Source organism: Citrus sinensis, chromosome 7 (assembly GCF_022201045.2).
Source record: "Citrus sinensis cultivar Valencia sweet orange chromosome 7, DVS_A1.0, whole genome shotgun sequence".
In the NCBI taxonomy this organism is placed as follows: Eukaryota; Viridiplantae; Streptophyta; class Magnoliopsida; order Sapindales; family Rutaceae; genus Citrus; species Citrus sinensis.
Window position 1 is genome coordinate 29,257,183 of NC_068562.1, and position 27,403 is coordinate 29,284,585.

The 27,403-nt window shown below is 33.8% G+C and overlaps 3 protein-coding genes across 3 annotated transcripts; 2 read left to right on the forward strand and 1 right to left on the reverse strand.

The window, feature by feature from the left end:
• The first annotated feature begins 1,597 nt into the window (after window positions 1-1,597).
• LOC102621892 (calmodulin-binding transcription activator 3) lies at window positions 1,598-8,886 on the forward strand. The gene is given in 13 exon segments (XM_015527347.3): window positions 1,598-1,873; window positions 2,009-2,128; window positions 2,427-2,542; window positions 2,742-2,830; window positions 2,959-3,001; window positions 3,804-4,008; window positions 4,133-4,246; window positions 4,376-4,671; window positions 5,278-5,829; window positions 6,016-6,713; window positions 7,116-7,695; window positions 7,830-8,153; window positions 8,538-8,886. Coding segments are annotated over 13 exon segments (3,300 nt in total). The 5' UTR covers window positions 1,598-1,833; the 3' UTR covers window positions 8,661-8,886.
• Window positions 8,887-9,223: 337 nt separating this feature from the next.
• Window positions 9,224-14,290, reverse strand: LOC102622180 (ubiquitin carboxyl-terminal hydrolase 4). The gene is made up of 6 exons (XM_006464179.3): window positions 13,919-14,290; window positions 13,271-13,387; window positions 11,904-12,002; window positions 11,258-11,443; window positions 10,935-11,116; window positions 9,224-9,999 (listed from the first exon to the last, which is right to left on the reverse strand). Exons 1-6 carry the CDS (start codon window positions 14,033-14,035, stop codon window positions 9,591-9,593), a joined length of 1,110 nt encoding a protein of 369 aa, XP_006464242.1. The 5' UTR covers window positions 14,036-14,290; the 3' UTR covers window positions 9,224-9,590.
• A 911-nt stretch (window positions 14,291-15,201) lies between these two features.
• On the forward strand, window positions 15,202-17,137 carry LOC102622482 (50S ribosomal protein L29, chloroplastic). Its single transcript, XM_006464180.3, has 2 exons — window positions 15,202-15,626; window positions 16,758-17,137. Exons 1-2 carry the CDS (start codon window positions 15,285-15,287, stop codon window positions 16,929-16,931), a joined length of 516 nt encoding a protein of 171 aa, XP_006464243.1. The 5' UTR covers window positions 15,202-15,284; the 3' UTR covers window positions 16,932-17,137.
• The last annotated feature ends 10,266 nt before the right edge of the window (window positions 17,138-27,403 follow it).

Below are 27,403 nucleotides of genomic sequence, written 5' to 3' on the forward strand. Positions count from 1 at the left end.
ATTCCACATCAATTTGTACAAAATAAATTTATATAAGAGTTTGTGGTTATATTATTACTCTATTATTATTAGAGTATTACCACTACTACTACTATCATTTTGGGCTAAAAGCTTAGAGCATCCATTAAAAATCCTTTTTATTTTTACACTCATGCTACAACTAATATTACGTCATATTGTTATTAATATTTAAAAATCAGACTATTATTAAAACAACTTTTAATCTTTATTAATATTTAAAAAATATTTATTTCACTCGTATGTTATAATTAAAGAATATTGTATTCACTTAATTATGTTATCATTAGAAAAGGAATGAGATTTTCATAATATTTTTATGGGGATTCAAACACTTACTCTTAATGTACGAGTAAGCACTCTCCACTCGGCTAAAGACTGATGGGTGGATTCATTAAAAATCTATACTTATTCAAATGATTTGAAGATATTTTATGCATTTGATAACAAGGATTAGATAAAGTTTCATGAAGACAAACTAATGAAATTACATATAAAAAAATTCTCAAAATCACTTTTGAACATTCTTGCAATCTCAAAACAAATCTTTACGGTCGTAATATAGATAATGGATTGCAATTGATATCCTAGATTATTTATTGTCATATTTTTTGAGTAATACAATTATTTGTGAAAGAATAGCACTAAACATCTAAAATAATATAATGTTCATAAAATAAATAGTGAAATGTTATAATTAATTCAATTCGGACTTGCTAAACATTTTCCATATCCATTGTGCTAATAAAATGATGATGATTTTAGTGGCTATGTTTTAGGGATGAGAAAATCTAGGGTACGAGCGAGTTATTATTAATTAACGAATTCAAACACGGAATAGATTGAAGTCACTATTACTCATACGACAGTGACACGGAATAGATTGATTTTATTTCTTTTTTCAATAAATATTATTTATTTTAGAAATATCCTTATTAAAAAATAAAAATAATTAATAATAATTTTTTTTCTCTCAATCTCTCAAAGATTAACTTTTTATCTCTCTTATTTGATTTAATTGATTTACAATTGAATCAAATATTAATTCTTAATCAAATCCTAAATTGTAATTGAAATAAATGTTTTATTTTATCACATAAAGCAAAATCTATATATTAATAACAACAAAATCCACCACTTATTCATAAAATTTAACAAAAGGAAATGGATTGTTAGTAAAGAAAATAAATATTAATGGTGAACAGTGATGATGATAAACTTGTCGTTGATAAAGATAAGTAACAAGGTGATGGTTATAATTAATTACTTAATTAATAATTAAGTGATATTTACTCACTTATAGTGTCCAACGTGTCATAAAAAATCTTATCGTCGCATACTCAATTAGATATTACTCTTATTAAGAAATTAAATATACATGGCTAAGTAGCTAATTCAATTATGTCAAAATTAGATTTTTTTATGATGAGCAAGTATAATTTAAGAAATTGTAGATTTTTCGAAAATTAAATTAAAATAAATTAGATGAGATGGAATATATATATATATATATGTTTTAGGAAAAACAAAAAGAAACAAAAACATGGTTAAGTATTATTATTGCAGCGCGTGCGTATCCGCGAAGTGGACCTGGAAAGTCAAGAGCAAAAAGCTGCAGTCGAGTCGATACATCAGTCAAAAACAGGCCTTTGTCTGAAAATTCAATTTCGGCAATTCCAAATTCTCTCGAAATTGTAACTTTTGTTTGCAATTTCACCCTTGGCCTCGCCTCAGAGATCAATTTAATCACTGATGAACTAACTGATGACGCCTTAGTCAGCTTTACAACATCATCATTCATCAAAGGTTCTCTTAATGGCAGACTCTAGACGCTTTGCTCTTGGTAACCAATTAGGTAATAAAGTTTTATTTCTTGTTAGACTCCCGGCAAAAAAAAAAAAAAAATTGTTTTTGACTAGTTCGTTCATTTACTGTTTAGCTTCAATGAATTGAGTAATTAATTGAATTAACTGTTATGATGGATACGCAGATATAGAGCAAATATTGATAGAAGCGCAACATAGATGGCTACGTCCTGCTGAAATTTGTGAAATTTTGAGGAATTATACTAAATTCCGAATTGCCCCTGAGTCTCCTCATACGCCCCCAAGTATGCTCTTTTTCTTTCAATTTTATTTTATTTATTTATTTTGTAGCGAAAATGGTTAATCCCATTTGCATAGGGTATAAGTTGTGATTTATTTGAAGTTGAATAGCATTAAAGCGATTGTTGTCTCTTTGTTTCGCATGAATCCCTTCAGCCTTTTAGCTTTTGATTTGTTTCAGGCATCATTTTGCCGGACTCGTAACACCAGAGAATATAGTTATTTTTCTTGGTTTAAGTTATTTATTTACATGTTCTGTGTGTTTTAAGGTCATCTTGGCTTGATTTGTGTTTCTGATTTCAGGTGGTTCGCTTTTTCTTTTTGATCGGAAGGTGCTGAGGTACTTTAGAAAAGATGGTCATAATTGGAGAAAGAAGAAAGATGGGAAGACAGTCAAAGAAGCTCATGAGAGGCTCAAGGTGAGTACAAAAATTGATTCACTTGTTTTTCATTTTTGTGTATACAAGTTCTCTAATTAGTTGATTGAAAGTGATTAAATATGCAGCTTTGTAATGACAAGTTTATCGTACATGGCACACTGTGGTATATTGATTAATTATCATTTAAATTTGGTTGCTCTTTAGCCATGTATATTGAAGAAAACTCTGTTCTTTTCAGGCTGGGAGTGTTGATGTGTTGCATTGCTACTATGCCCATGGAGAAGAAAATGAAAATTTTCAAAGGCGCAGTTATTGGATGCTTGAAGAGTAAGTCCTTCGTGTTTGATTTGTTGTAGTTCAACTATTTCAGCATTGTACGACATTCTCTCTCTCACCAACATTGGAAATTTCTTGTTTGGTTCTCGTTTGTTCGTACTAATCGACAACCTCTGCAGGGAACTCTCGCACATAGTTCTTGTCCACTACCGAGAAGTAAAGGTTAGCTCTTGTTCGACCTTCTCTTCATTAATTACAACAAACATGGAGTTTTTTGGATAAAGCTCAAGAACAATAGATCATTTTCCAGCTTGCCATAGTATTTCTGTATAAATTACATTACGATGACGAGAAACATCATATTGTCTTTCTCAGCTTCTTTCATTGTTCATGTGTTGGCAAGTTTAGGTGTTTTATAGTTGTTGTCTCTGTCATCCTTTCGTCACTTAAAAGGTAGATTTAATGCTGGTAGCTAAGTGTTTTACTTCTTTGCCATAAGCTCTCCTACAGATCTTTAACAGCATTGGCTTCAGCAAATATACTGGTAATTCAGAAATCACGTTTCATATTATTCTGTATTGTTTTCTTTTTCTGCTAGCCACTGTCCCTTTTGTTTAAGATCTAGACCTTCCTTTTGTTTAAGATCTAGACCTTCCAGTAATGCTCAGTTATTGGGTAGTAGTAGGCAGCTATTTTAGCCGTGGTTATCCTTGCTCTTGGAATTGATCTGCATTTGATCCATCAATATGATGACTTCACTTCTTTCTGAATATGAAAGGAACATCAATTGTTTAATACCGATGCGTTTTTTAGGGTATTGTCAATAAGCTGTATTACAAAACCATGCCCTTATGACCTTGCAGATCGTCATTTATAGAACTTCTTTTTTGATATCATTATTGCTGCAATTTTATTCCACTTAAGAGTCTTCTTTCTTTTTTTTTTTTGGGTTTGGGGGGGGGTGGGGGAGGGGGTGTTCTTATTTTACGTCTTCGTTTCCTGATCATGTAAAAACATATTTCAGGGAAATCGGACAAACTTTAATCGTGCTAAAGTGGCTGAAGGAGCTACTCCATATTCCCAAGAAAATGAAGAAACCATACCCAATTCTGAGGTAGAAGGTTCTCAGTCTTCTGGTTTTCATCCTAACAGTTACCAAATGCCTTCACAAACTGCAGATACAAGTCTAAACAGTGCTCAGGCATCTGAGTATGAGGATGCTGAATCAGGTGCATTTGTTGATTTTATGTCTCACTTTTCAATTTTATTGTGAATCGCTAATTTGGAGATAGAATGTTGCTTGAAGATAATGAATTTTTGTGATCTTTTAAGTGAAGATGATACTTGATGCAGTGTATAATAACCAAGCCAGTTCCAGATTCCACTCTTTTCGTGATCTTCAGCAGCCTGTGGTAGAGAAGATAGATGCAGGACTTGCTGATCCTTATTATCCGTCATCACTTACAAGTACATCCATTGTTACATTGCTTTATTCCCCTTAGATATGTGCTGTTCGGTATATCTGTTCTTTCACTGGTTACTGATTCTTTCACAAGATGACATACCAATTTAGTAACACTCTTGAATTGCTAATAGATAATTATCAAGGAAAGTTCTCAGTTGTTCCCGGGGCTGATTTTATTTCACCCGCTCAAACAGATAAAAGTAGGAATTCTAATGATACTGGATTGACATATGAGCCCCGAAAAAACCTTGATTTCCCGTCATGGGAGGATGTCCTGCAAAATTGTTCGCAAGGAGTTGGATCTCAGCCTGAAGCTCTGGGAGACATTCCTAACCAAGGGTACGACATTCTGGGAGAGCCTTTTACCAACAGTTTTGGTGAACGGAAGGAGTTTGGGAGTCATCTACAGACCCGAGGGGAGTGGCAGGTAGGGGTTTATACTTCTGTGTGGCATTTATTATTCATGTCGAGATATTAAATTTCAAATGAGATAGATCTTTCTGAGATCACCAACTTTTTTGTCATTGTTTCATAGTCAGATGAGAGTCTGGAAAGAACTCACCTCAAACAACTTACTGATGAACCTAGGGTGTGTTAACAAAAGTCTGTAAATAGGATATTGCTAATTTTAAAACTTAATTTTCCCATACAAATTCCGCATTCTGTCACTTGTGCATAATTTCTCAGTATGCTTGGATTACTTGGTGGTCTCTTCCCTTTTGTTGTTATAAATTAATTATATTTAGGGCTGGACCTGAACATCTAGCATACTCCGTGCTTGTAATATATTTTTCTTTTCTAAATATTTTGGTGACTTTTTAGAAGTGTATCTTTCATTAGCTAATTTTCTGGTTTTTGAAAATAACTTAATTTTAACGGTTTATCAATAATTGATTTTATTTTAGTCTTTAAAACAACTAATAAATTTTACACATTAATGAAGTGCCTTGATGCATCACACCCAAACAATTAATTTTTTTTTTTTTTTAGTTCAATTTGTTTTTGTTCAGACATTAAGTTTCCTTGTAAACAGACATCTCGAAATGATTCTTCACATTTATCCAATTGGCCAATGGATCAGAAGGTCTATTTAGACTCTGCACACGATCTTACTTCTCAGTCTTGTGAACAAGGAGCGGCTCATGATGGTTTACTTGATTCACTTCGGCCTCCCCATGCACATCCCAATATGGAAAATGATGTTCATGAACAGCTTCCAAATGCAGAACATGGACATCTTCTGAAATCAGATCCAGAAAGCAGTTTGACTATAGATGGGAAATCCTTTTACTCCTCTGCTATAAAGCAGCATTTAATTGATGGTTCTACAGAAGGTCTGAAGAAGCTTGACAGTTTCAACCGCTGGATGAGTAAAGAACTAGGAGATGTAAAAGAGTCGAATATGCAATCCAGTTCCGGAGCCTATTGGGAGACAGTTGAAAGTGAAAATGGTGTTGATGATTCTGGCGTCTCCCCTCAAGCACGCTTGGATACCTATATGATGAGTCCTTCCCTCTCCCAAGACCAGCTGTATAGCATTATTGATTTCTCACCAAACTGGGCTTATGTGGGCTCAGAAGTCAAGGTACACTTAATATTTAATATTCTGTTTCTTCTGCAATGATGTCAACTAAGCTTTAGGTGTCTCAGCTATTCGATGAGCAGAAAATTTAATTGAGTGATCAAAACAAAATCTGGTGTTCCCTGCTGAAGAAATACTTTTCAAATGCTATTTTCTAATTTATACTTTCTTTTCTCCTTTGTTATCCAGGTCCTGATCACGGGACGTTTCTTGATGAGTCAGCAAGAGGCAGAAAATTGTAAGTGGTCATGTATGTTTGGGGAAATTGAAGTTCCAGCAGAAATTGTAGCAGGTGGTGTTCTTCGTTGTCATACTTCTTCACAAAAGGTTGGGAGAGTTCCATTTTACGTTACATGTTCCAATAGGTTGTCATGTAGCGAAGTGCGAGAGTTTGAATATCGAGCCAGCCATATCCCAGATGTGGATGTTGCAGATAATTGTGGTGACATCACAAGTGAAAATCTCCGTATGCAATTTGGAAAGTTATTGTGTCTGACTTCTGTCAGTACTCCTAATTATGATCCCAGCAATCTGAGCGATATATCTCAACTGAACAGTAAAATCAGTTCACTGCTAAAAGATGAAAATGATGATTGGGACCTGATGTTAAAACTAACTGCAGAGGAGAAATTTTCATCAGAAGAGGTAAAAGAGAAGCTTGTGCAAAAGCTACTAAAGGAGAAGTTGCAAGTATGGCTTGTGCAGAAGGCAGCTGAAGGTGGAAAAGGCCCTTGTGTGTTAGATCATTGTGGCCAAGGAGTGCTACATTTTGCAGCTGCTCTTGGCTATGATTGGGCCCTAGAACCCACAACTGTTGCTGGTGTAAATATCAATTTCCGCGATGTAAATGGATGGACTGCACTTCATTGGGCAGCATATTGTGGCAGGTGAGCTCCTTGAAAGTTTTCTTGCTTGTTTCTTTGAATTAAACTTTGCCACATTAATTTCTTTCTACATTTGACTTCTACTCTTCCAGCTTTTAGCGATATGAGATACCGTAATATAGGCTGGTCTTTAGCATTAACTCTAGCAGCTTATTAAAGTAAGAAAGAAACCAATAACATTAGAAGGGCTATTAAAAGAAAGTGGTCAACTAGGCTAACACATGCATAATTGTTGTGACGGCAATTTTGATCCCAGATAGACATAAGTGATTGGAAGGACATATTTATGTCATTAAACTCAAATAAGTCACAAAGGAAAGATTCTTAAAGACTGTACTTAGTATTAAAATAATTTGATTCAGTTCTTTCTTGGTATCTTCTTACTGGAATTTTGTCTGAAACCAGAGAGCGCACAGTTGCTTCCCTTATTGCTCTTGGTGCTGCTCCTGGAGCTCTATCTGATCCAACTCCCAAATATCCTTCAGGCCGAACACCTGCCGATCTGGCTTCTTCCATTGGACACAAAGGAATTGCTGGTTATCTTGCTGAATCAGATTTGAGTTCCGCACTCTCCGCTATTAGTTTAAATAAAAAGGATGGTGATGTAGCTGAAGTTACTGGAGCAACAGCAGTTCAGACAGTTCCTCAACGATGTCCTACTCCTGTCAGTGATGGGGATCTTCCATATGGATTGTCAATGAAGGACTCATTAGCTGCTGTCCGCAATGCTACACAAGCAGCTGCTCGTATTCATCAAGTGTTCCGGGTACAGTCCTTCCAGAAAAAGCAGTTGAAAGAATATGGTAATGATACATTTGGTATATCAGATGAGCGTGCTCTTTCACTTGTTGCAGTCAAGACCCAGAAGCCAGGTCATCACGATGAGCCTGTGCATGCTGCTGCAACACGAATACAAAATAAGTTCCGTAGTTGGAAGGGTAGGAAAGATTTCTTGATAATCCGGCAGCAAATCATCAAAATTCAGGTTCATATCAATGTTTCCTGGCTTCGGCTATTTTTTTGTTTAATCGTTTACTGTTCAACTTTCATTAAAAAAAATATTTTTCTTAATCAAAAGCAGCTTCTTAAATTCTAACTTATACCTTTCTTGGGTGTTAGGCGTATGTAAGAGGCCACCAGGTCAGGAAAAACTATAAGAAGATAATATGGTCTGTAGGAATTATGGAGAAGATTATCTTGCGCTGGAGAAGAAGAGGAAGTGGTTTGCGTGGATTTAAGTCGGAGACGCTTACTGCAAGTTCCAGCATGGTAGCCACATCCGCAAAGGAGGATGACTATGATTTCCTAAAAGAAGGCAGAAAGCAAAAAGAAGAAAGGTTACAGAAGGCCCTTGCCAGAGTGAAGTCCATGGTTCAGTATCCAGAAGCGAGGGATCAATATCGTAGACTGCTGAATGTTGTGAATGAGATCCAGGAGACAAAGGTAAAATGAATTCTCTGTTTTCCTCTAAAAACACACTGACTTGGCTATATAGGAGTGTTCTACTGAAGATTTTGTGCTGTGCTCTTGATGCTTTTGTTTGAATGTTTCTTTATTGACTTTCTAATTTTTAATTTGACAATATAAATACAGATTCGGTATGACAAGAGAATACTGTCCTTTAGAAGAATGCTTGTAATAATTACAAGCCTTATTGTTTTCTTCATTACCTCTGTTTATTATTGCTAATTGCAAGGCTTGTCATGTGCATGAAAGCCTGAGATTCACTTTTACCATGCGTTATTAGATAAGCAACAAACATTTGGATTTTATGACTTGCATTTTGTTATTCATCGATGCTTATTCCTTTATAAACTGATATTGCAGGCCATGGCTCTGAGCAACGCAGAAGAAACAGCTGATTTTGATGATGACTTGGTAGATATTGAAGCACTATTGGATGACACTCTCATGCCTAATGCTTCTTGAGTGAATCTATGGTTTCATTAACAATGTTGAAAAATCTGTCACGTCTGAGCTGGTATCATTTGTATTTATAGGTTTTTATCCGAAAGGGCAATTGTTGCAACTTCCCAATCACCTAATTTTTACACCTAAACTTGGTTACGATGTATCAAGTATCAACATTGACATGGTGTGATTTGCATAATGTACTCCAATTTTGTATGTATATATGTGTGTGTGTGTAGTTCATAATAATACTAAAACTTCCCAACTATTGTCTCAACATTTTCATCCCAATTGATAAGTAGCAATCACACCTCTGGATGGTAAATTTCATTACTGGTAAAAATATTTTATTACTCTATTTGACATGCCGTCTCGGTTGGAATGATAATGGTTGGTACCATGGGAAGTGTAACATCAATCACAGTTCAAAAAGCTATTGGCTTTTGATTCTCAGTAGTTTCATATTAGGTTTGGCCAATAAAATCATTTGATCTCCACTAGTAATCTCTTAAAAATTGAAAGCTGGTAACCTTCTCCGGAAAAGTATTACAAAGCCACACAAATCATATAATACCAACCATTTATTTTGCAGCAAAATCAAATAAGAGAGCAATTCCAACTGCATTGTATTTGCATTTATGGTGTTAATTGAACATTCTCAACCATAGAAGAATACAAATTGTCTCTTGTGAAAATTCTCACACACCATATACACTGTTGCTCCCTTCCCTCTTATTTGTGAACCAAAAAAAAAAAAAGGATAGTGTGCTTCCACCATCCACACTGTACATGGAAACCACCTAAGTATACATTCTTTTGACAACCCGCTTTATAGCATCGATAGCTCTTTCCACAGGGTGAAGTAGGCAAAAGAAATGAAAATAATAAACATAGACAACAGAAGAAAAATTAGTCCGAATGATTAAAATACCTAATCATTGTAAAACCAAAACCCGCCCGTCTCTCTACTCAGCTCTTGTTACTACCAGCACCAAGGCTTTCATAGAACAAGATGTACCCATGATCCGTATTACTTGAATATTCCTGTGCCGATCCAAAAAATGTCTGCACAGCAGACTCATCGATCATCTCCACATTTTCATCATCAAAAAATAACCAGTGGTTATGACTTTTCACGAGACTGACATAATGCCCATGGTTTGGTCCACTGCCTACATGGACAACTACAGCAAATAGCGAATACTCAATATCTGCATCTTCTGCTGTGTTGCTAAGCTTCAGCTCAAGCGGAAAGACAACACGGTAAGATAGCTTCTTGTATCGCCCCAGCTGCTCAATGTATTTAAATCGCTTAAGATGAATGACCAGAGTATGGGGAGATTTCTTTATCTTCATCCTCTTCTGCGCTTCTTGCAAACTGCAAGATGGTGAAAAAGATCAATGATCAGTTACCATGCAGGAATGGATTAACCACATAACACGCCATCAAACATCCCAATCTCCAATTGCAAAAGTTCTCTCTTTTAAGTAATTCCATGTGGCCTATATTTGTAACTGATTGAGGCCAATTTGTAGGCATGATCAAAAATAAAATCAAAGGAAGCTTGTGATGGCTGCACTTAAATGCACGGAACTCAATACATGTTACCAATGGAAAATTGAACCATCACTAAACAATTGTAGAAGATGTATATATATCGTACAACAAAGAATCCTGAGAAAGATTCTTTACCTCCAACATCACAAGTTCTACGAAAATAACTCCGTAAGATATAATAAGATAATTTAAGTTCTTTAAGTTCTAAAACAGCCTAATTGAACAGACTCCTCGCGAGACTTAATTGCATACTCAAAGATTAAATACAAGGCACCCAGTAAAAAATTAACTGTGGCAGCATTAAAGCACATACAGTACCCAGACCATTCAAGTTTAATAAACATCTAAAATAAGTGATATAATAATCTTTCTTGTCCAATGACAGAATAGTAGCGTTCTAATAATAAATTGAAAGTTTTGTGCTCTCGAATAACCAAAGGAAAAAGAAAAATGATAATCTGTCATTTCCAAATGATAAGGATTACAAGTATTCTAATTGATTAAAAGTTTTGAACTATCAAATCACCAAAGGGAGGAAAAGAAAACTAGCTACATCTCATCACCTAATGTGTCCCTATAGCCAGTAAATGGAAGCACAAGAGCAGGACAATGGCTAAAAGTTAAAGAGGAATAACTTGACAAAAGTGCCTAATCCAAATCAGACAGAAACAAGTAGTCACAAGTAATGTAACACAACTACAATGCAAGAAATATCAGTAACTGAGGATTTGCAGATATAAGTATAGATCACCAACCTGCAGCATTTATCACAGAAAAATTTGTCTTCAGCATTCAAAGTCTCTGTGGAGCTAAAATTTTTCAAGCAGCTTGTTATAGAACTATTTTGTTCAATATCAAGACTCAAGTCAAAAAAAGTTTCATCCCTGGCTGTAACTGTCTCGCATCGCAAGCACCTTGTCTCATTGGTAAGAATTCCCTGCAAAAACAGCAATAAAAAGATAAGCATCTAACATTCTTCTACTTGGTAGAAAACAAACATAAGCAGATATAAAGGGGTAAATGATATATGTTCAACATTCAGCTATTGCACTAGAGTGACTTGAACAGGAGGTAATACCTGAAAATTTTTATGCACCCACGTAACCAATGGCTCTTTTCGAACACCATTTGCCAGACCATTTGTTGGGCCATTTGCAGTCTTCTCAGATGGCGATGAACTTTCTGGATCACTTTTTGCAGCTTCCTCTTTCTCCAGAATGTCAACAAGTTCGTTTAGCAAGAAATTCAAGAATTCGTGAGCATCCTACACAAAAAATGAGGAATGAAGGAGGTAAATATCTATTCCCTTTTACATCTTCTGGATAATAAGAAAAATGCAGATCCAAGAGTTTTAGCTAAGACAGGCAACCAGAAAATAACCAATAATATGTTGAACTTTCAAATAAGAAACGAATGCAACAACAAGGCGAGCATTGGAGCATTGAAATTGCAAGAGAAAAGTAGCAGTGAGATGTACTTTATAATATTACTAAGTGCATTATGTAGCCATTTAGTCAAACCTCATTCCGTACCTTGCAACATACTTGCAGGTATGACAGATGACAAACCCCAACAAAGAATGAGAATGTAAACCCGCATGCGCAAAACTTTGATCAAGGAACTAAAAATGTGAGGAATTATATGCACACATGCAAATAATATTATGATGTTATGCCACGATCAATACTGTACGAGAGCGCGAAAAAGCTATGGATATAATGTACCTGATGCATGTAGCTGCGAAAAAGCTCATTTTGTTTCTTCAACCTCTGAACAAAGCGCTTTGGAGCAATGACACCTGTTTTCTTCTTCTGAGCCCTTATCTACACAAAAGAACAATCAACTGTTGGCCTTGGCGCCATGGCACAAATACTTAGATGTAAAAACTAATATGCCATAACTTGATTCTACAATTTCCATTTAGAGAGAGAGAGAGAGAGAGAAATTAAAATAATAAACCCAAAAAGACTTAATTACGATGATGAATAATTAAGGCCAGTGAAACAAAGTTGAGATTTGTATATATGAACAAAATCTCCCAAATGCAGCACTTTCCAGGCTAAGAGTAATGTCTTATTAAAAAATATAAGAAAGGTTTTCAAAAGAAATAAAATAATAACTTAAAAATTGATATCTTTGCCAATGGAAACATGAAGAGAAGCATGCAAAATCACAAGAATGCAAATCCATCCAGAGAAGAAGTCAGAAGGTCTGAGTTTAAAACCTTCCATTCAAGTAGTAAACAAATGCCTCCCTAATGTGTAATGTAGCAAACTAAGCCCCTGTGAAAGCTGCCTCAAAATGCAATACAAGTATGAAATGAAATATCTCTTCAATAAAGGAAAATTGGGAAGCCGCTATTAGACAATCCACTTTCGTGTAATCTCTCTTCTCATTAAAAAATTTCTTGCTTCTCATCCATGAAAATATAAAGGAAGTAAGAAATGAAACCTAAAGCAGCACAAAATAGAGGAATTTATAGCTTCCAACTACTAAATTGCATTCCAAATAGCCCCTTCATGGTAACCAGCATGTCATGCATCATCTAGTGACAGGACAAGAAAACCATCATGGGAGAAGGTAAGGCAAAAACAATTCCAGATCATAGTTTCCTTGCCGAAAGTAGAGAAGTTAGTTAAAAAAAATAGGCTTCGCATACTAACCACCTAAGTAGAAATCTTGATTAGTTACCTAATAAATCATAATGATCACATCAAGACAACAACTCTACGCAGTCACACACTAAGAATTTTCATATCTCTTGTATTAAAAATAAAGGTTGAACAAAAACCATTAAGGTTATTCCATTCATAACGTGAAGGTGAACATAGAAAAGGAAAGAATTTTAAGCAATCCCAGATAGGAAATAAAGAGTTTGGATTGATTTTATATAAAGCACCCATATCACACATAAGTAACCTATTCTATAATGACAGATAAACTTATATTTTTGAGAAGCAAGATTTGTACTTTTTAAAAAGGACGGAGTTGATTCCATGGAAACTAGTAAATTATCTTCTCTAAGTTAGAGGAGCACAAAGAAACGACGACACTAGAAGTCAGCACATGACTTGACTAGTAGGAATCTTACCTGTGTAAACAAGTCTGCCAAGCACGTCAAGAGATTCTCTTCAGCATCCCCAAGGTTCTTATTATTTGAGTAATAGTCTAGCAATTGTTCACGAAATGGAACACAAAAATAAAGGGCCTACATAGAAATCAGAAATAGACAATAAGAAATCTAACATATCAAAGCATCAACATTGGACTGTTGCAAACATGTCAACATAACATACGCATAATCTGGATGCTGCAATGGAGAAATAAAATGTCAATTATTTACTAACTATTAAGATTCTAAGTATAACTCCACCTCATCAAGTAGCTTACACAAACATATAAACGGCAGGGATATAATTTGTATTAAAACAGACTACATAGATAGAGCTCAATAAATACAATACAGTTTGTAGGAAAGCTAACAAAAACGAGTTCATACAACTTTACAATCAGGTGAACATAAACTGACCAGTAAACGGCCAGAAACGACAGCTTGTTGGTCAAACCAAAAAAAAAAAAAAAAAATCAAAACTCAAAAAATTGAAAGAGAAGGAAACAAATAATCATAACCTAGCATCAAATTCTAAATCGCGATTAAGAAAGAAAACAAAAAAAATTCCAAAATCAGAAAATTCAAAAGCAAAAAGAATATATGTATGAAAATTGGGGGGCGTAGAACCTGCAAAACGCTGTTGCAATAGCAAGTGTTGCCGAAATTCTCGAGGCCGAAGTAACGCTCGCCTTCAGGGAACTGGTCGCCGAGAGCTTTCTCGAGTTTAGAACCCGCAGCACCCATTACTCACCACTCAGTTTTAGATCTTCTTCACCCGCTCCGATTCAACTCACCACGCCGATTCACTTCCCATATGTTTATTGTTTGTTCTTCTGTTTTCAATTGAAAATTGAATTAAAATTGAATTGAATTGAATCAGTTAGGGTTAGTGATTTTCTTTTATATTCAAGTGAAGAAAAAATGGAGAGGGGAAATAAGAACGGTGAAGAAAATAAAGTAAAATAAATTCTTCCGAAATAAACAAATGAAAGTTAGGGGATGACGGATTAAAATAAATAATAATAATAATATATATGAGGTTTTTTTGTTTAAAAAAAAAAAATTAGTTTGCCACTCCTTTGAATTTGCTGCTGCCACTCCATATCACGTGCTGCCAGCCTGCCAAGCTGTAAATTGTACGCGAAAAATATTTGGTTAAATTAAAAAGAAATAATTAACACAAATTACAAGGACAAAAGCTTGTTACTGAAATTTTTTTTATTGTTTTAATGATAATTATACTCACATGACCATCCTAAATGATTTATTTATCGCGACTTAATAAAATCATAGGGAACAACATTTTATTAATTACGAAAAACTTTATAAGAAGCGTACATATTTTTTTGTTAAATTAAAAAATTTTAATGGTTGATATATAAATTATGTTTTGTGTTAACCAAATCAATAGTTGTTATTCATGTTATGAATGAGTTATTGAAAAACTATGCAACAAGTACTTTTATTTTTTAATTTTAATTTTTTAACATCGACCAATATTTAAAAATTAAGCACAATGTTTGTTATATAAGATTATAGATAAATTAAGAATCTTAAAAATAATTTTAAATATTGTGAATGATTATATAAAATACTCGTGATGGTGAAATAGGTATGTTTTTATTGAACCAACATATTAAATTATAAGCTCATAGTTCTTTTAATAAAAAAAGGCACACCCATCCGTTGCACATTATTTTAAATTTTTTAAAATAATTTTCACTAAACCTTTTCCCATAAAAATTTTATTTAGACTAACGTTTGAAAATTTCAGTAAGGTAAAGGGAAGACAAATAAAATGTTGTTCTTGCTTTATTATTTCATATAAAAAAATTTAGTTATATATATAACATAATTCATATAATAAAATTTTACAAAAGAAAAATATAAAAACAAAAGGAGAAGCCAGCCTTATCGATTGCTTACTCAAGTACGTACTTAGCGCTGTTCACGAAGGCACATTGCTCACTCAACGCAGCGAAGCAGCCAAAAGATGACGATGAGTCTCTCAATTGCTTCGACAACAACAATCACTTTCCCAACAGAGCCCTTCTCGAAAATTCCAAAGTCAACCTTTAACGGCATCCAAATTCGTCAGTCGTGGCCTATTCGCACGCCGTTGCGTTTCGCGACTTCGTCGTCGGGAAGCCGTGGTTCGTCGACAGTGGTTATGATGGCAAAGAGAGAAGAAGAAATGAAGGAAATTAGAGCCAAAACGACAGAGGAGATTAACGAAGAGGTCGTTGATTTGAAGGGTGAGCTGTTTATGCTACGTCTTCAAAAATCAGTTCGCAATGAGTTCAAGTCTAGTGAATTTCGTCGTATGCGCAGAAGGGTACTCCCTCTTTTCTCTTTTTTTTTTTTTTTTTGTGGTTTGATTTGAATGTTAACGGAATTTTCATATCTGGGTTTGTTGTTTATTGTGTAAAGTATGGGCCATTTGATTGTTGTGATATGATAAAATACTTTTTAGAAGCAAAGGTTAAAACTTTTTGAAGCTTCATGCTCAGAAAATGCAACTTTGAGCTAACTATATAATATAAAACAAGAGGCTCAGGAAGATGGTACCTGTAGAAGTATTAGTATTTCTAGTGAACCGCTAGAGGGTGGATAAGATTGAGCGTGGCTCTTGTGATTGTTGTTCTAGGGCAGAGAAAGGCTTAAAGATAATGTTGCTTGATTTGCTAGAAATTACTTGACAGCTGATGGTCAACTTGTGGGAATTCCCCTTTTTAAAGTGAAATGCTGAATGAAACTTATGTTTACTGCTTCCAAATGGTGAGATGAGGTGGTGATCACTTTGGATGAGTACTTTGGGAGTTTGTCGTCATTGGGATGTAAGGGTGATTTCGGTTGGTTGAGAAGGGAGAAGAGGGAGGGTAAAGAGAGGACAGGGTCATTACAAATTTGGTAGCTCGTCCACTCCACAACGAATAAGTCTAAGCGTGCAATCTGAAGTTTGAACTGCGGGGAGTTATAAAACTATTGTACAATAAACTCAATACAATAGCATTTCCTTCACAATGTTCATGTGGCACTTAAATGTCTTCCATACTTCACAAACCAACAACTGTGAGGAGTAAGTTAAGCTAGCAGCCCTAGAATGTGCATGTGGTGCCTTTGTGTCAGTGATGAGTATCTCCTTCTTCCTTTCTTGTTCTTTCCTCGTATATTTCCTTAATTCTTTACCATCGACTGAATGCAGTTTGTTGATTTCAGATTTCTTAGTTGCACGTTTAATCTTAATTTAGATATGATAAGACCCACCTTAATTGACAGTGTAAACTCTTTATCCTTGCTTTCTGGCTTGATCACATTGACCGAGTAGACTACTGTTTCTTTATTTTGTAACTCGTGTATGAAATTCTACGGGAACTTTGAGACTTTGCTCTTTGCACACTACCAACCTCGGGTATCAGTGTCTTATTATCTTACTAATTAGATCATTTACTTTTTCTATTAAAAGATTGCTCGCATGCTTACTGTTAAACGTGAAAGAGAGCTTGAGGAAGGAATTAACAAGAGATTGTCCAGAAAGCTTGATCGACAATGGAAGAAAAGCATTGTAGTTAGACCACCTCCATCCTTGAAGAAGTTGCAAGAGGAAGAGGCGGCTGCAGAAGCTGAGAAGTCTGCATGAGCCATCTATATACACTTTGCAAATAATTTGTTTTCATTTTTTTAAGTGAAAGCTCCTGAAATCATTGCAGATTTGCTGGCTCAAACAATTTGTGTGTAATGTTCTGTATTGTAGGTATGTTCCTATTTCTGTATAATATTTTTAACTTTTCCTCCCATGAAACAAACTTGAGGAAGTGTTTGTTCTATTCAAATTGAATTTCTGTAGCTATTACCTCTTCTGATTTTAATTACAAGTTCTCTCACAAAGTGTGCTCTGCTGATCTTTGATTCTCATTGGATGTTATTGCACTAAGTTTTGATGAGGCATTGTAGAAAGGAAAGAATCCTATGTTACTTTACTTTTTTATTGTCTAAGAAAGACTTAGGTATGCTCTTGTTCTACTATTTACTCTTCAAGGATATGGTGGGTTGGCGAAGATAATTTAAACTTGCTTGAATCTGTAGCTATGCCATTTGCTCCCATTTAGGACAAGTCAAAGAGCCCGTTTACATCTTTCAAATGTTTTGCTACTTGTCCTTTGAGCTAAATTTGATAGGTGTTAAAAGAGACATGTTACACAATTATAGTATCCATCCTACCATTCCATTATCAATTTTTAAGTTCAGGCATCCTTGTGCCAAGAGTTGTTTTCTTTTGATGAATAGGTTTCTTTTGTTTATTGTGCCAAGGATGGATTTTGAATCTAGTTAATAAAACCTTTATTGCAACATGGGTAGGTAGCATCTTCCTCTAATCAACCGCACAATCCATGCCACTGTTACAGCTATTTCATATTGACTTGATTGAGAACAACTAGGCCATAAATGGAGAGGGTACACCTAACTTTAGGTTGTAGAAAATCTGTGGTCTCTTTGGAGATAAAAGTATCTTCAATTAAAGAGTTATATCACTTAGGCCTTTCCCTTTGAAGTTTATGTGAACTTCTATTCTTTCAGTCTGTTTCTAAGACATAGAGCTAGGGATGACAAATTTTTGGGTAATCATAACTATTACCTATCCCACTTTCTGTTACTCATTCATATTCCCATGGATCCTCAAAATTTGGAAGTGATTTAACATTTGAATGGCACTTTTCCAGGTTTGGTTATGATAGGATATTCTTACCCGGAAAATTGCTAATTATATTGGCCTGGAAATTACTGATAATGGGCGTGGATTGGTATAACAATTCACTCTGTGTTTAGAAAATTATGTTTCCAGAGAGCAAATAATAGAACAGCTGTTGCAGTTTGTCCTGGAGAAGGACTTTGTTTTGTTTTGCTTCTCTCGATCAGTTGACATTTAATCTTTTTAAATTTCCAAAAATCATCGGCAGTTTTCTGCTGTTGTTGATACAGACAGTTTGGTGAAACTTTGACTTCATTGTCAGCCTTTGACATTATAAATGCGAACTTTCCCCTTCCTTATATACCACAACCATCTCAATTAAAAAATCCTTTGACGGTACGATACGACAACGCAGGAGTTGTTACCGTAATTTATTGCTTAATATGGATTAATGAAAGGCGAAAGATCCAAGTCTGATATGTTCTCCCCACATATGAAATGAAGCAAATATGAAATGAAAGTTTGATTTCATCAAGAATAGACTTATCTGTCTCATCTTTGTCAAAGTTTGGGGCTGGCATTATGATATTAGTTTTGGTATTATATAAATAGTTGCCAACTTGATCTGGTGGGTCATTTGCCACTTCATAGAGCCGAATACTAAACGACTGTGTTATTTACCATAATGTGAATAACATCATCATTTCTTTTATTTATGACCCATGATAGGTGTTGAGAACTTACATATATCAATTATTACACGGGGTTCGGTTAAGCTAAACATCTGCATTTAATCGACTGTTGATGTGGGAGACCAATAAGGAGAGCTCATGGCAGAGTATGTGAGGGTGACCTCATGGTAACCTAGCTTTGAACCAGCTTAGCCGCAATTAGTAATGTCAATGTTTATCAAATATATATCTAATAATCTTTACCAACTCCCACCATGTGATCTTCATCTTCACACACAGCACTTTCAAAGGTTTGACCGGATTCTGTCATTAGATTTAATATCCAGGGGGCCAATCAGTTAACAAATGCATGGAACAGATCTTCATCTTTGCCATAGTTTCTCTTAAAAGTCTAGATCTCCAGCAACTCCATGCAGCTGCAGCTTCTGAAGCTTTGACTAAATTATTAAACTGTACATCTTTTTGATACCACGTCCTCTTCCTATATATAGTGAACACGGCGGGATGTATGATGCTCAGCCCTCTTAATCTCTCTTTAAAAGTATTGTTCCTTATTCCACTGTTTTCTGCATATTGCCTGCAACCCTTACTGACATTTACAGAATTGGCAATTAATATGAGGTATGTGTTTCTTCTCTTCTCTTTTTCTTCTTCTTTAATTTGCCAGTTAATTGCAAGTTTGTTTCTTCTTAATTTGGTGATATATATAGTCTTGTTTTCAGATATATTACTTGCATTTAGATGTTTGCAATGAGCTTGAGCTGATTTTATATCCGAGTGATTCTTGAACATCAACTGTTCATGTTGAAGCTAAACATTTTGAGGTGTGATTAATGTCTGTTCGTTGTGCCTGATTGGATATTTTTGAAAATTGTTGTTCTAGACAAAGACTATATTTGGAACTAAAGTTGGATAGTTGTAACTTAAAAATCATAGTACTAAAGTATCTGGTAAACACTAAATACTATAAATTAGAAGTTAAGTTGATATGATTTTACATATGTACGATGAAAAGTCTAATATATCTTTAATAATTTTCATAAAATTATATTTATTATATATTATTAATTTTTATTTTATAATTATATTTTTTTATTTTACAACAGTAATTATAACTTAAAGATTATATCTTTTCACGAGATAAAAAGGTTTGGTAATGTACTGTCACTGTTTCCTTCTGTTTTAAAATTAATCATCATTTTAATTGGCTCAAATTTCTAAGCAATGCGTAGTAAACGCTCGAACTATTCCACCAATTGACTAGATTTGTAGATAGATAATTTCTTTTCAAAGGTCCGTCGTTAACACGGTGTCAAACACTACAGCTGTAACAATAAATGGCATCGCCCTTAATCCTTTGATCCGAGCTTGTGCACCCATTTTAATTTGTCTTGTTTTAGGAAAAGCTTTGAATTGGCATAATTTTCTTGCAAATTGGGCCTTGCTAAATGGGCCTTTAATTTGGGTTAAAGCCTCGTTTAGAATCTGAGTCAGCTTTCATTTGCTATTGCCGGATGAGGCCAGGAAATAGTTAGGTTTTTCCAGCGGGTTATTTAATGGATTGGGTCCATCGATGGTTGTCAATTTGTGGCCCCCAAATCAGTAAATTATAAATTCTAGTGTAGTTCATATAAGTTTTTTTAATCTTTTAACGCCGTCTATTTAAAAAAAAGTGATGATACAATCATAAATTTTTATACAAATTTATCTTGTACAAATTGATATATCATTAATTCATTGGTTGAATGAAAATATAAAATAATATAAATAAATCATGTAGGTAAAATAATATTTAATTCAATTAATTTTATCATGCCACATTAGTTTATACAAAATAAATTTATATAAGAATTTATAGCTATATCATTACTCTTTAAAAAATAATAATAATAATAATTGCTGATGTTCGCACTATAAAAATCTGAACACACACACACAAACACACATCTTTATTCGGGAATATAATGTGAAACAACTTAATGTATAAAAAAAAAACTATTGCAATCGTTCATAGATTTTTTTTTTTTCAATACAAAAAGCCAAATTGCCTATGTCTAGTGGATATAATATATGAATTAATCTATAAATTTTATGAAGATAAATATAATATAATAGGACAAGTGCACGCGTTAATATAACAACAAAAAATATAGTAACTGTAAAATAATGCATGATATTATTAAAACTTGCACACGAAGAGAATATGAATTCGTGTAGATCAATCGATTATTTAAGTGCCCTGACGTAGTAGATGATGATAATTGATAAATATTAGTTGTGTAATTGATGAGACTAGTCACGTAACTAAGTAGCTACTTACAATAATTAATCGGTCGTGACATTAATATTAAACGACTGTAGCTCTCTCTCACTCTAAGTGTGCCGTATGTGTATCAATGATATGAAATTAAGGGTTAATTTATTGGATTAGGATACTCTTTCGATCTGAACTCTCCTAAGCCTTTAAGGATCATATGACGTGTGTATTTTAGTAAGAGCATTTGGGTAAAATGTAACGTCTTTGTTTTCTTTCATTTATTAACCACCAAACACCACTTGAATTAATTTTGCTCAGTACAATATCAAATCATGAGAGAATACTCGCTATGTTAATTAAACAAGAATTAATTACTGAGCATGTAGACTTTGACCAATATCCGCCGTAATTTGGTTTATTTTTATGTTTATTAGTAGATTTATCAAAACTTTTACTGTAAGAATATTTTATCTTCCCGGGGGGGGGACTCTTAGGTGTATGCATTTTAATAAGTTTATTTGATGCTTAGTTTGTTTCGTTTATAACATATATACATATATTAGAACATTTTAGTATTTTCAGATTATGTATGGATTATGTATTTTTATAATTTTCAATGAAATGAATTGATTCAACCAATAAGATGATTTAGGATTGCACAAGAAGTTTAAAGTTTGAATTTCGCTTAATTAAGCTTTGACGACAGGTTTTTATCATCTTTGCAATTTTCTCGGAAACTGAACCTGAGATAATGGTGGATTAATAATGAGCACAAAACTATTAATTGCAAGTATTATTTTAATTAATTAAGCTGTGCTTTGCAGTTTGTATAGATGCATATAATATATGCAGTAAGCAACTGTCAATTTCATTATCTTTCACTGTCCTTAGCTGTTAATATGATGTCATTACCGATGGAAGTTAAGCCAACAAATAAGACGTCCGTAGTAGTTGATGGCTAAAACAAAGATAAAAGAAGAACATAATTAATTAATGATCAATTAGTGAGTTTGAACATAAATAATCATCAAATCTTGTAATATTTTATCGATGATTACTTCTCCATCAATTCATATTATATTCTAATTCCATAATGTTGGACATAACAGTTGAGAAAATTAGCCAACTAGCTAGCTAGATGCTATGAGGAGTAACAAAGAAGACATCAATAACATTGGTTGATTAATTAAAATTATAATAATTTCGAATCGATCGCTCCACGTCCTTATTGTCAATTTAGAAGAAATGATATACTAACTTTGTTCTTAAATTAATTATACTAAATTAGTAATAAACAGACAACCCTAATAGTTAATTAGGGAATGACTGTCTGGGCACTTGAGTCAAGACCAATAGGGTTTCAAAACCCTAGCACCACAAAAGCAAGTGAACCTTTCCATACGTAATTATCATTGAAACGGTAAAGATACGATGAAATTAGCATAGATTTTGAGACCCCACTTCAATTGATTTTTGTTTTTTTGTTTTTTTGGGTTTTTATTTTGAGCTTTCAATTAGGGTTGTTGAGTCACGAAAAGTTTGAAAAATGGTGAAGTTGGTGTTTGATGCTTGCTCTCACAAATACTATTCACGTGTAATAGACGTAATACGAGTACTTAATATTAATTAGTATGATTAATTAACTGTTGCAGTTTGTATAATTGTTTATTGATGAACACTTACGATACTGAGAGTAACTGTCACCGTCATTGATCAGAAAGAAAGAAAATCCCAGTTGATTAAGCCTTTGTTTTATTGCTTTCTTTAATAATTATGCTCAAACTCATCATCATGGTCAATAGATTCTCTCCTAATAAGCCACATATTGCACATATAGAAAGATGCTTGATCGATCCCATTTAATTTGATGCTTCTGTTTGCCATGATGAGGATCGGGCAACTGCTCGTTTAAAATACAAATTCGAAAACTTCGAAAACTATAACTGATATGTAGTTTTAAATTTTTGCTTTAAAATAACTTCGAATATATTTTTTTTTAAAATAACCCAAAATAAGAGTCTATTTACAAAAAATTATCACTTAATATTTGCCCAGTTTAGTGGCCAAAATAGGAAATTCTAGTATAGGCCAATCACGCTTGTCAGTTATATACATGGTGCTGATCAATACTGTCTTGAGTGATAGATAGGCCAATTATGCTTGATTCTCGCGTTAAACACTATAGATCAGCACTAATGATCACGGTATACAATATTTTTCAGTAGGAGCATTTTAGATACAAAAGTAGGGAAGACACCGAGTAAGTTTCTTTCTTTCTTTTCTTTTTTTGGGTTTTTTTTTTATCAACTCTAATATTTGGTCATTTCGATAAATTTTCTAAAGAACTTTGATCGAGTAATATGCTATTGATCAAGATCATTCTACGAAGCAAATCAAAGATCTATATGAATACTCTTCAAGAAATTTAAAGAAATATTAATAGGGACTAGTTTTTCATTTTGCATGGAAAGGGAAAGATACATAGATCACATACGTGGCATGAAAAGCAAAGAAAGTCCGAGTTTAGATGTATTGGGTAGAAACTTGACACAGCAAGCAAATCAGTTGTTTAGCTGACACTAAACTATGATATTTTCTAATAAGAAAAATAATCATTAAAAATTAATATACAGTTTAGGGTGACATCATTTAGCCTCAAAATTTCATAATTAAACCTGCTTCATGTTGATGTGAAGAAGGGTGGTCCACCCGACAAGGAACCCTAGTTGAAGAAGCAATCTTTGTATTTGTTATTGTTTTTGTTTCTCTGTGAAAATCTTTCACTAAGAAGGTCGCTAGGTTTCGTGAAGAAGGTGATAACGGTTTGATTAATTAATTTCAATTGAGTTTATTTTAGGAGTAAAACTTGTGGGGAGGGAAAATGAGGTAAGTGAGGGAGAAAAAAAAGATTCATAGTTTCATAAATCCCTGGATCGTCCATGGTCCTTTGACTATACATATATATGCACGGCTGGCCTGGCAATTGATGTTGATCATCTTTTAATTTAGAGTTTAGGTTTGAAAGAGGGCAGCTTGTGATGTAAGAAATAAATGGACCCTCGATCTTCTTTAATGTATATCAATATATGGCCACCAAGATTCATTCTCTCTCATGAACGTCCGCACGAAATAAAAATACAGATTAGTGTTTTATGCTATTGTTAATTATTTTCGAATGACAAAAATCATTTCCAAGATCGTAAAACGTCGAATTTCCACTTTATTTTGTGCAGATGTTCGTGAGAGAGAATTTCTATGGCCATGAATCACACAACTCATTGTATGTTTGCATATATACAAATATACTATGTAACATGCATGTATAAACGAAAAGAAATTAAGAAATAGTATTGGATTTCCACTCATGTTATTCAAAATGGCACAAGAGTTTAATTTAATTACACAAAAAATTAAATAATCAAATGACTATAATTTTAGGATTCTTTTTCCAGATTTGCTCGTTATAATGATGTTATTATCATTGCCATATGTCATAATGCATTCGTTCTTTTGATTCAAAAGGATATTTGTTACGAATAGGTATTTTTGTCTTTCTTTTCTCTCAATTTATTTTCTTTGTGCATTTTTGTGCTAGATTTCGCTCCATTGGCATGCATGGTGTTGATATTGAGTGCTTGTGTCAAGCATTTAAGCGTTAAAACATTTATAATTTGAAGGTTTTGTTAATACAAAATGGTAAATTGTGGAGTAAAATTAAGCCAGTCTGCATTAAGCATACTAAGTCATGGTGAGCATATAAATAACCTATTTAACTAAAAAAAATATCTTAATTAGTTCTTCCTCTATATTCAATTAACTTTCAATCAATAAGATTACATCCCCACATGAAATTCTTTGGTTAATTTGATGAACAAGAACAAATTATTTGGTTTATATATATCGCCATGTGGATGCAGCATTTTTTGGTTAATTTTGATGAACAAGTACGAATGACTGTATCTGCCTCGATCGATCAAGAAGGAAGGGTGAAAAATCTACGATCGGTCTCTGTCAAATCAACTTTGTACATACGTATATGAGTATAGTAGTGGACAAAGAAGAAAAGGACAAAGGAATCAAACAAATTAAAATGCCATTGACGGATTCCAAACATCTAAAGGGGTTCATGTTCGTGTAATTAAGAGGAAGGATTAATGTCTTGTTGGGTTTTAAAAGATGGTAGAAATTTAGAGCGTTTGCTTCACCAACTTCCCCTCTAACCATCTCCCTCTTTGGTCAAACATATCACATCTATCTTCCATCCCATGTCGGCATCCTTCTGTGAGTTTAATTATTTTCTATCATCATCTCTTTTTATTTTTTCCTTTCTTTTTTTGGCTTTTTTTTAACTTTAATTGTCGACAATTATATAGGGCGTTAAGTAATTTATGAATCTAAATACATGATGCACGATCAACAGCATCTATTAATATTCATGTTGTAGATCGGAGATGTGGAGATTATATAATTGTGTTTCCAATTATGTTGCATATAGAGGCACTTCTTACTGGGATGTTAACTCATCTTGAGCAGGTGTCACTTCAGCCATATAAAAGTTTAAGGATTTAACTCAAATAGCCATAGTCAAAAACTAATTTTAATTCACCATTAGTTAAGGGTTACGCTAAACTTAAGTACTTAGCTCAAGAGATATTCTCACATTTTGTGATATTATCTCTTTAGAATGTCCTCACATTTTAAAGTACAAATTTGAAGCAGATTAAACAATATAACCTAGCTACAATGTAGTTCTAAATTATATTTAGAAAATGACTGTAAGCGTATATATATATATCCCCATTATAGCTATACATTATACTAAGTTAAAATAAAGATGTATTGTATGTGTCTCTATCTTTTTGCCTCTCACATAGAAATTTTGCCCTATGAGAAATGCGTTTGGTCTAAATGCAAAATCATCAAGCACACGTGGAAAGAGGCTCTACGTTTTAACATTTAGCAGAGACGTCATTGGGAAATTAACGGAAACAGACAACAACAACGATCACATTACCTATATATATTACATCACACACTTTAATTAGAGGCCCCTATTATTATTTATTATTCCTACCACCTTTGTTGTTCCTGGCCACCTTGTTGGAGCAAATTATTATTCCCTCTCATGAACGCGTTGTAGCTTTAACATACACTAATTGGTAATTGATTTATGATCACAAATTACAAGCAATATTCGTATTAGTACATTTTATGCCAAATATTCTAAAACTATATATAAAAATTAATTAAGAGGGTTTATGTTATAGAAAATTTTCTCTTTATATGTCCACCAACTTAAGTAATTAGATCGATCTAATACGTACAATACATACATAATTATTCAATGTAGTTCTAAAATATGCCGACTAATTAATAGACATATGTTCATAGGATTGACAGTCCATCCGTCAACGTACCTTTTTTCTTTTTGTTATTAGATCAATATCATTCATGAAACTTTTTGGAAATTAACAGAAAAAGTAAACGAAGCCTGCGTGAAAGAACTGGTCATTTAGACTTGAATAAAGAATCTCTCCGTTTGCTTTGCTTATTACGGTGATGTGGAACGATGTGATTGGTGGGGGGACTACGGTTGCAAAGGAGCTAGCTGCTGGAAAGGAACGAAACCCTAGTTCTAGTTAAGTTGGGGGAACTAATTAAGCGGAGCTGGTTGTGCGGGCGATGGCCAGAATTATAAACAAACCGAATGAGTGAGGAGTGAGGACCCATGTGTGTGTGTGTGTGTGTGTGTGTGTTGAACGATGACCCATATGATTAATAAAATAAAAATATGCCTATCAGAATATTAATATTAATAATAATAATAATATTAATATTAATAAAAAACAATATGAGCAGCCATGCAATGAGTGACGAGACATTTATTGCGTGCATGGAATGGGTTCTTCTGACCACCGACGACGTGCCACCTGTTCCTTGATGCTGACTTTTATTTTTAGTTTGTACGTGTACTATTTATCTTAAGGAGATTGTTATGTTACGTAATCATGTAATATACATGATTGTGAAAATATAAGATAAAAAAAATTATGTTATTTTCACAACCGTTGGATGAAAATCCAATGATTATGTAACATAACAAAAGCCTTATCTTAATCATCATAATCAAACTGTGCTATATGTTTAACAGTTCGACTGAAAACCCCATATTGCCCTTTTGATTCTCCACCTTATCGAGCATTTATATATTCTACTCTTTTCGTTAACATTTTCTTTCTAAAGATCTTACACGCACATAAAAGGGCACTTGCTTAATTCATACTCAAAAGTTAGTTTAAGAGTTGAAGATTGTCTTAACTAAATAGTATCAACTGATGTGAGATATATTTCATAACACCCAACACCATGTGCAAAGCAATCTTTTTACCCTATCTTTGTTATGCGGTAAAAGTAGAGCAGGTGCACTTATATATTCTACTCTTTTCATTAACATCTTCTTTTTAAAGATCTTA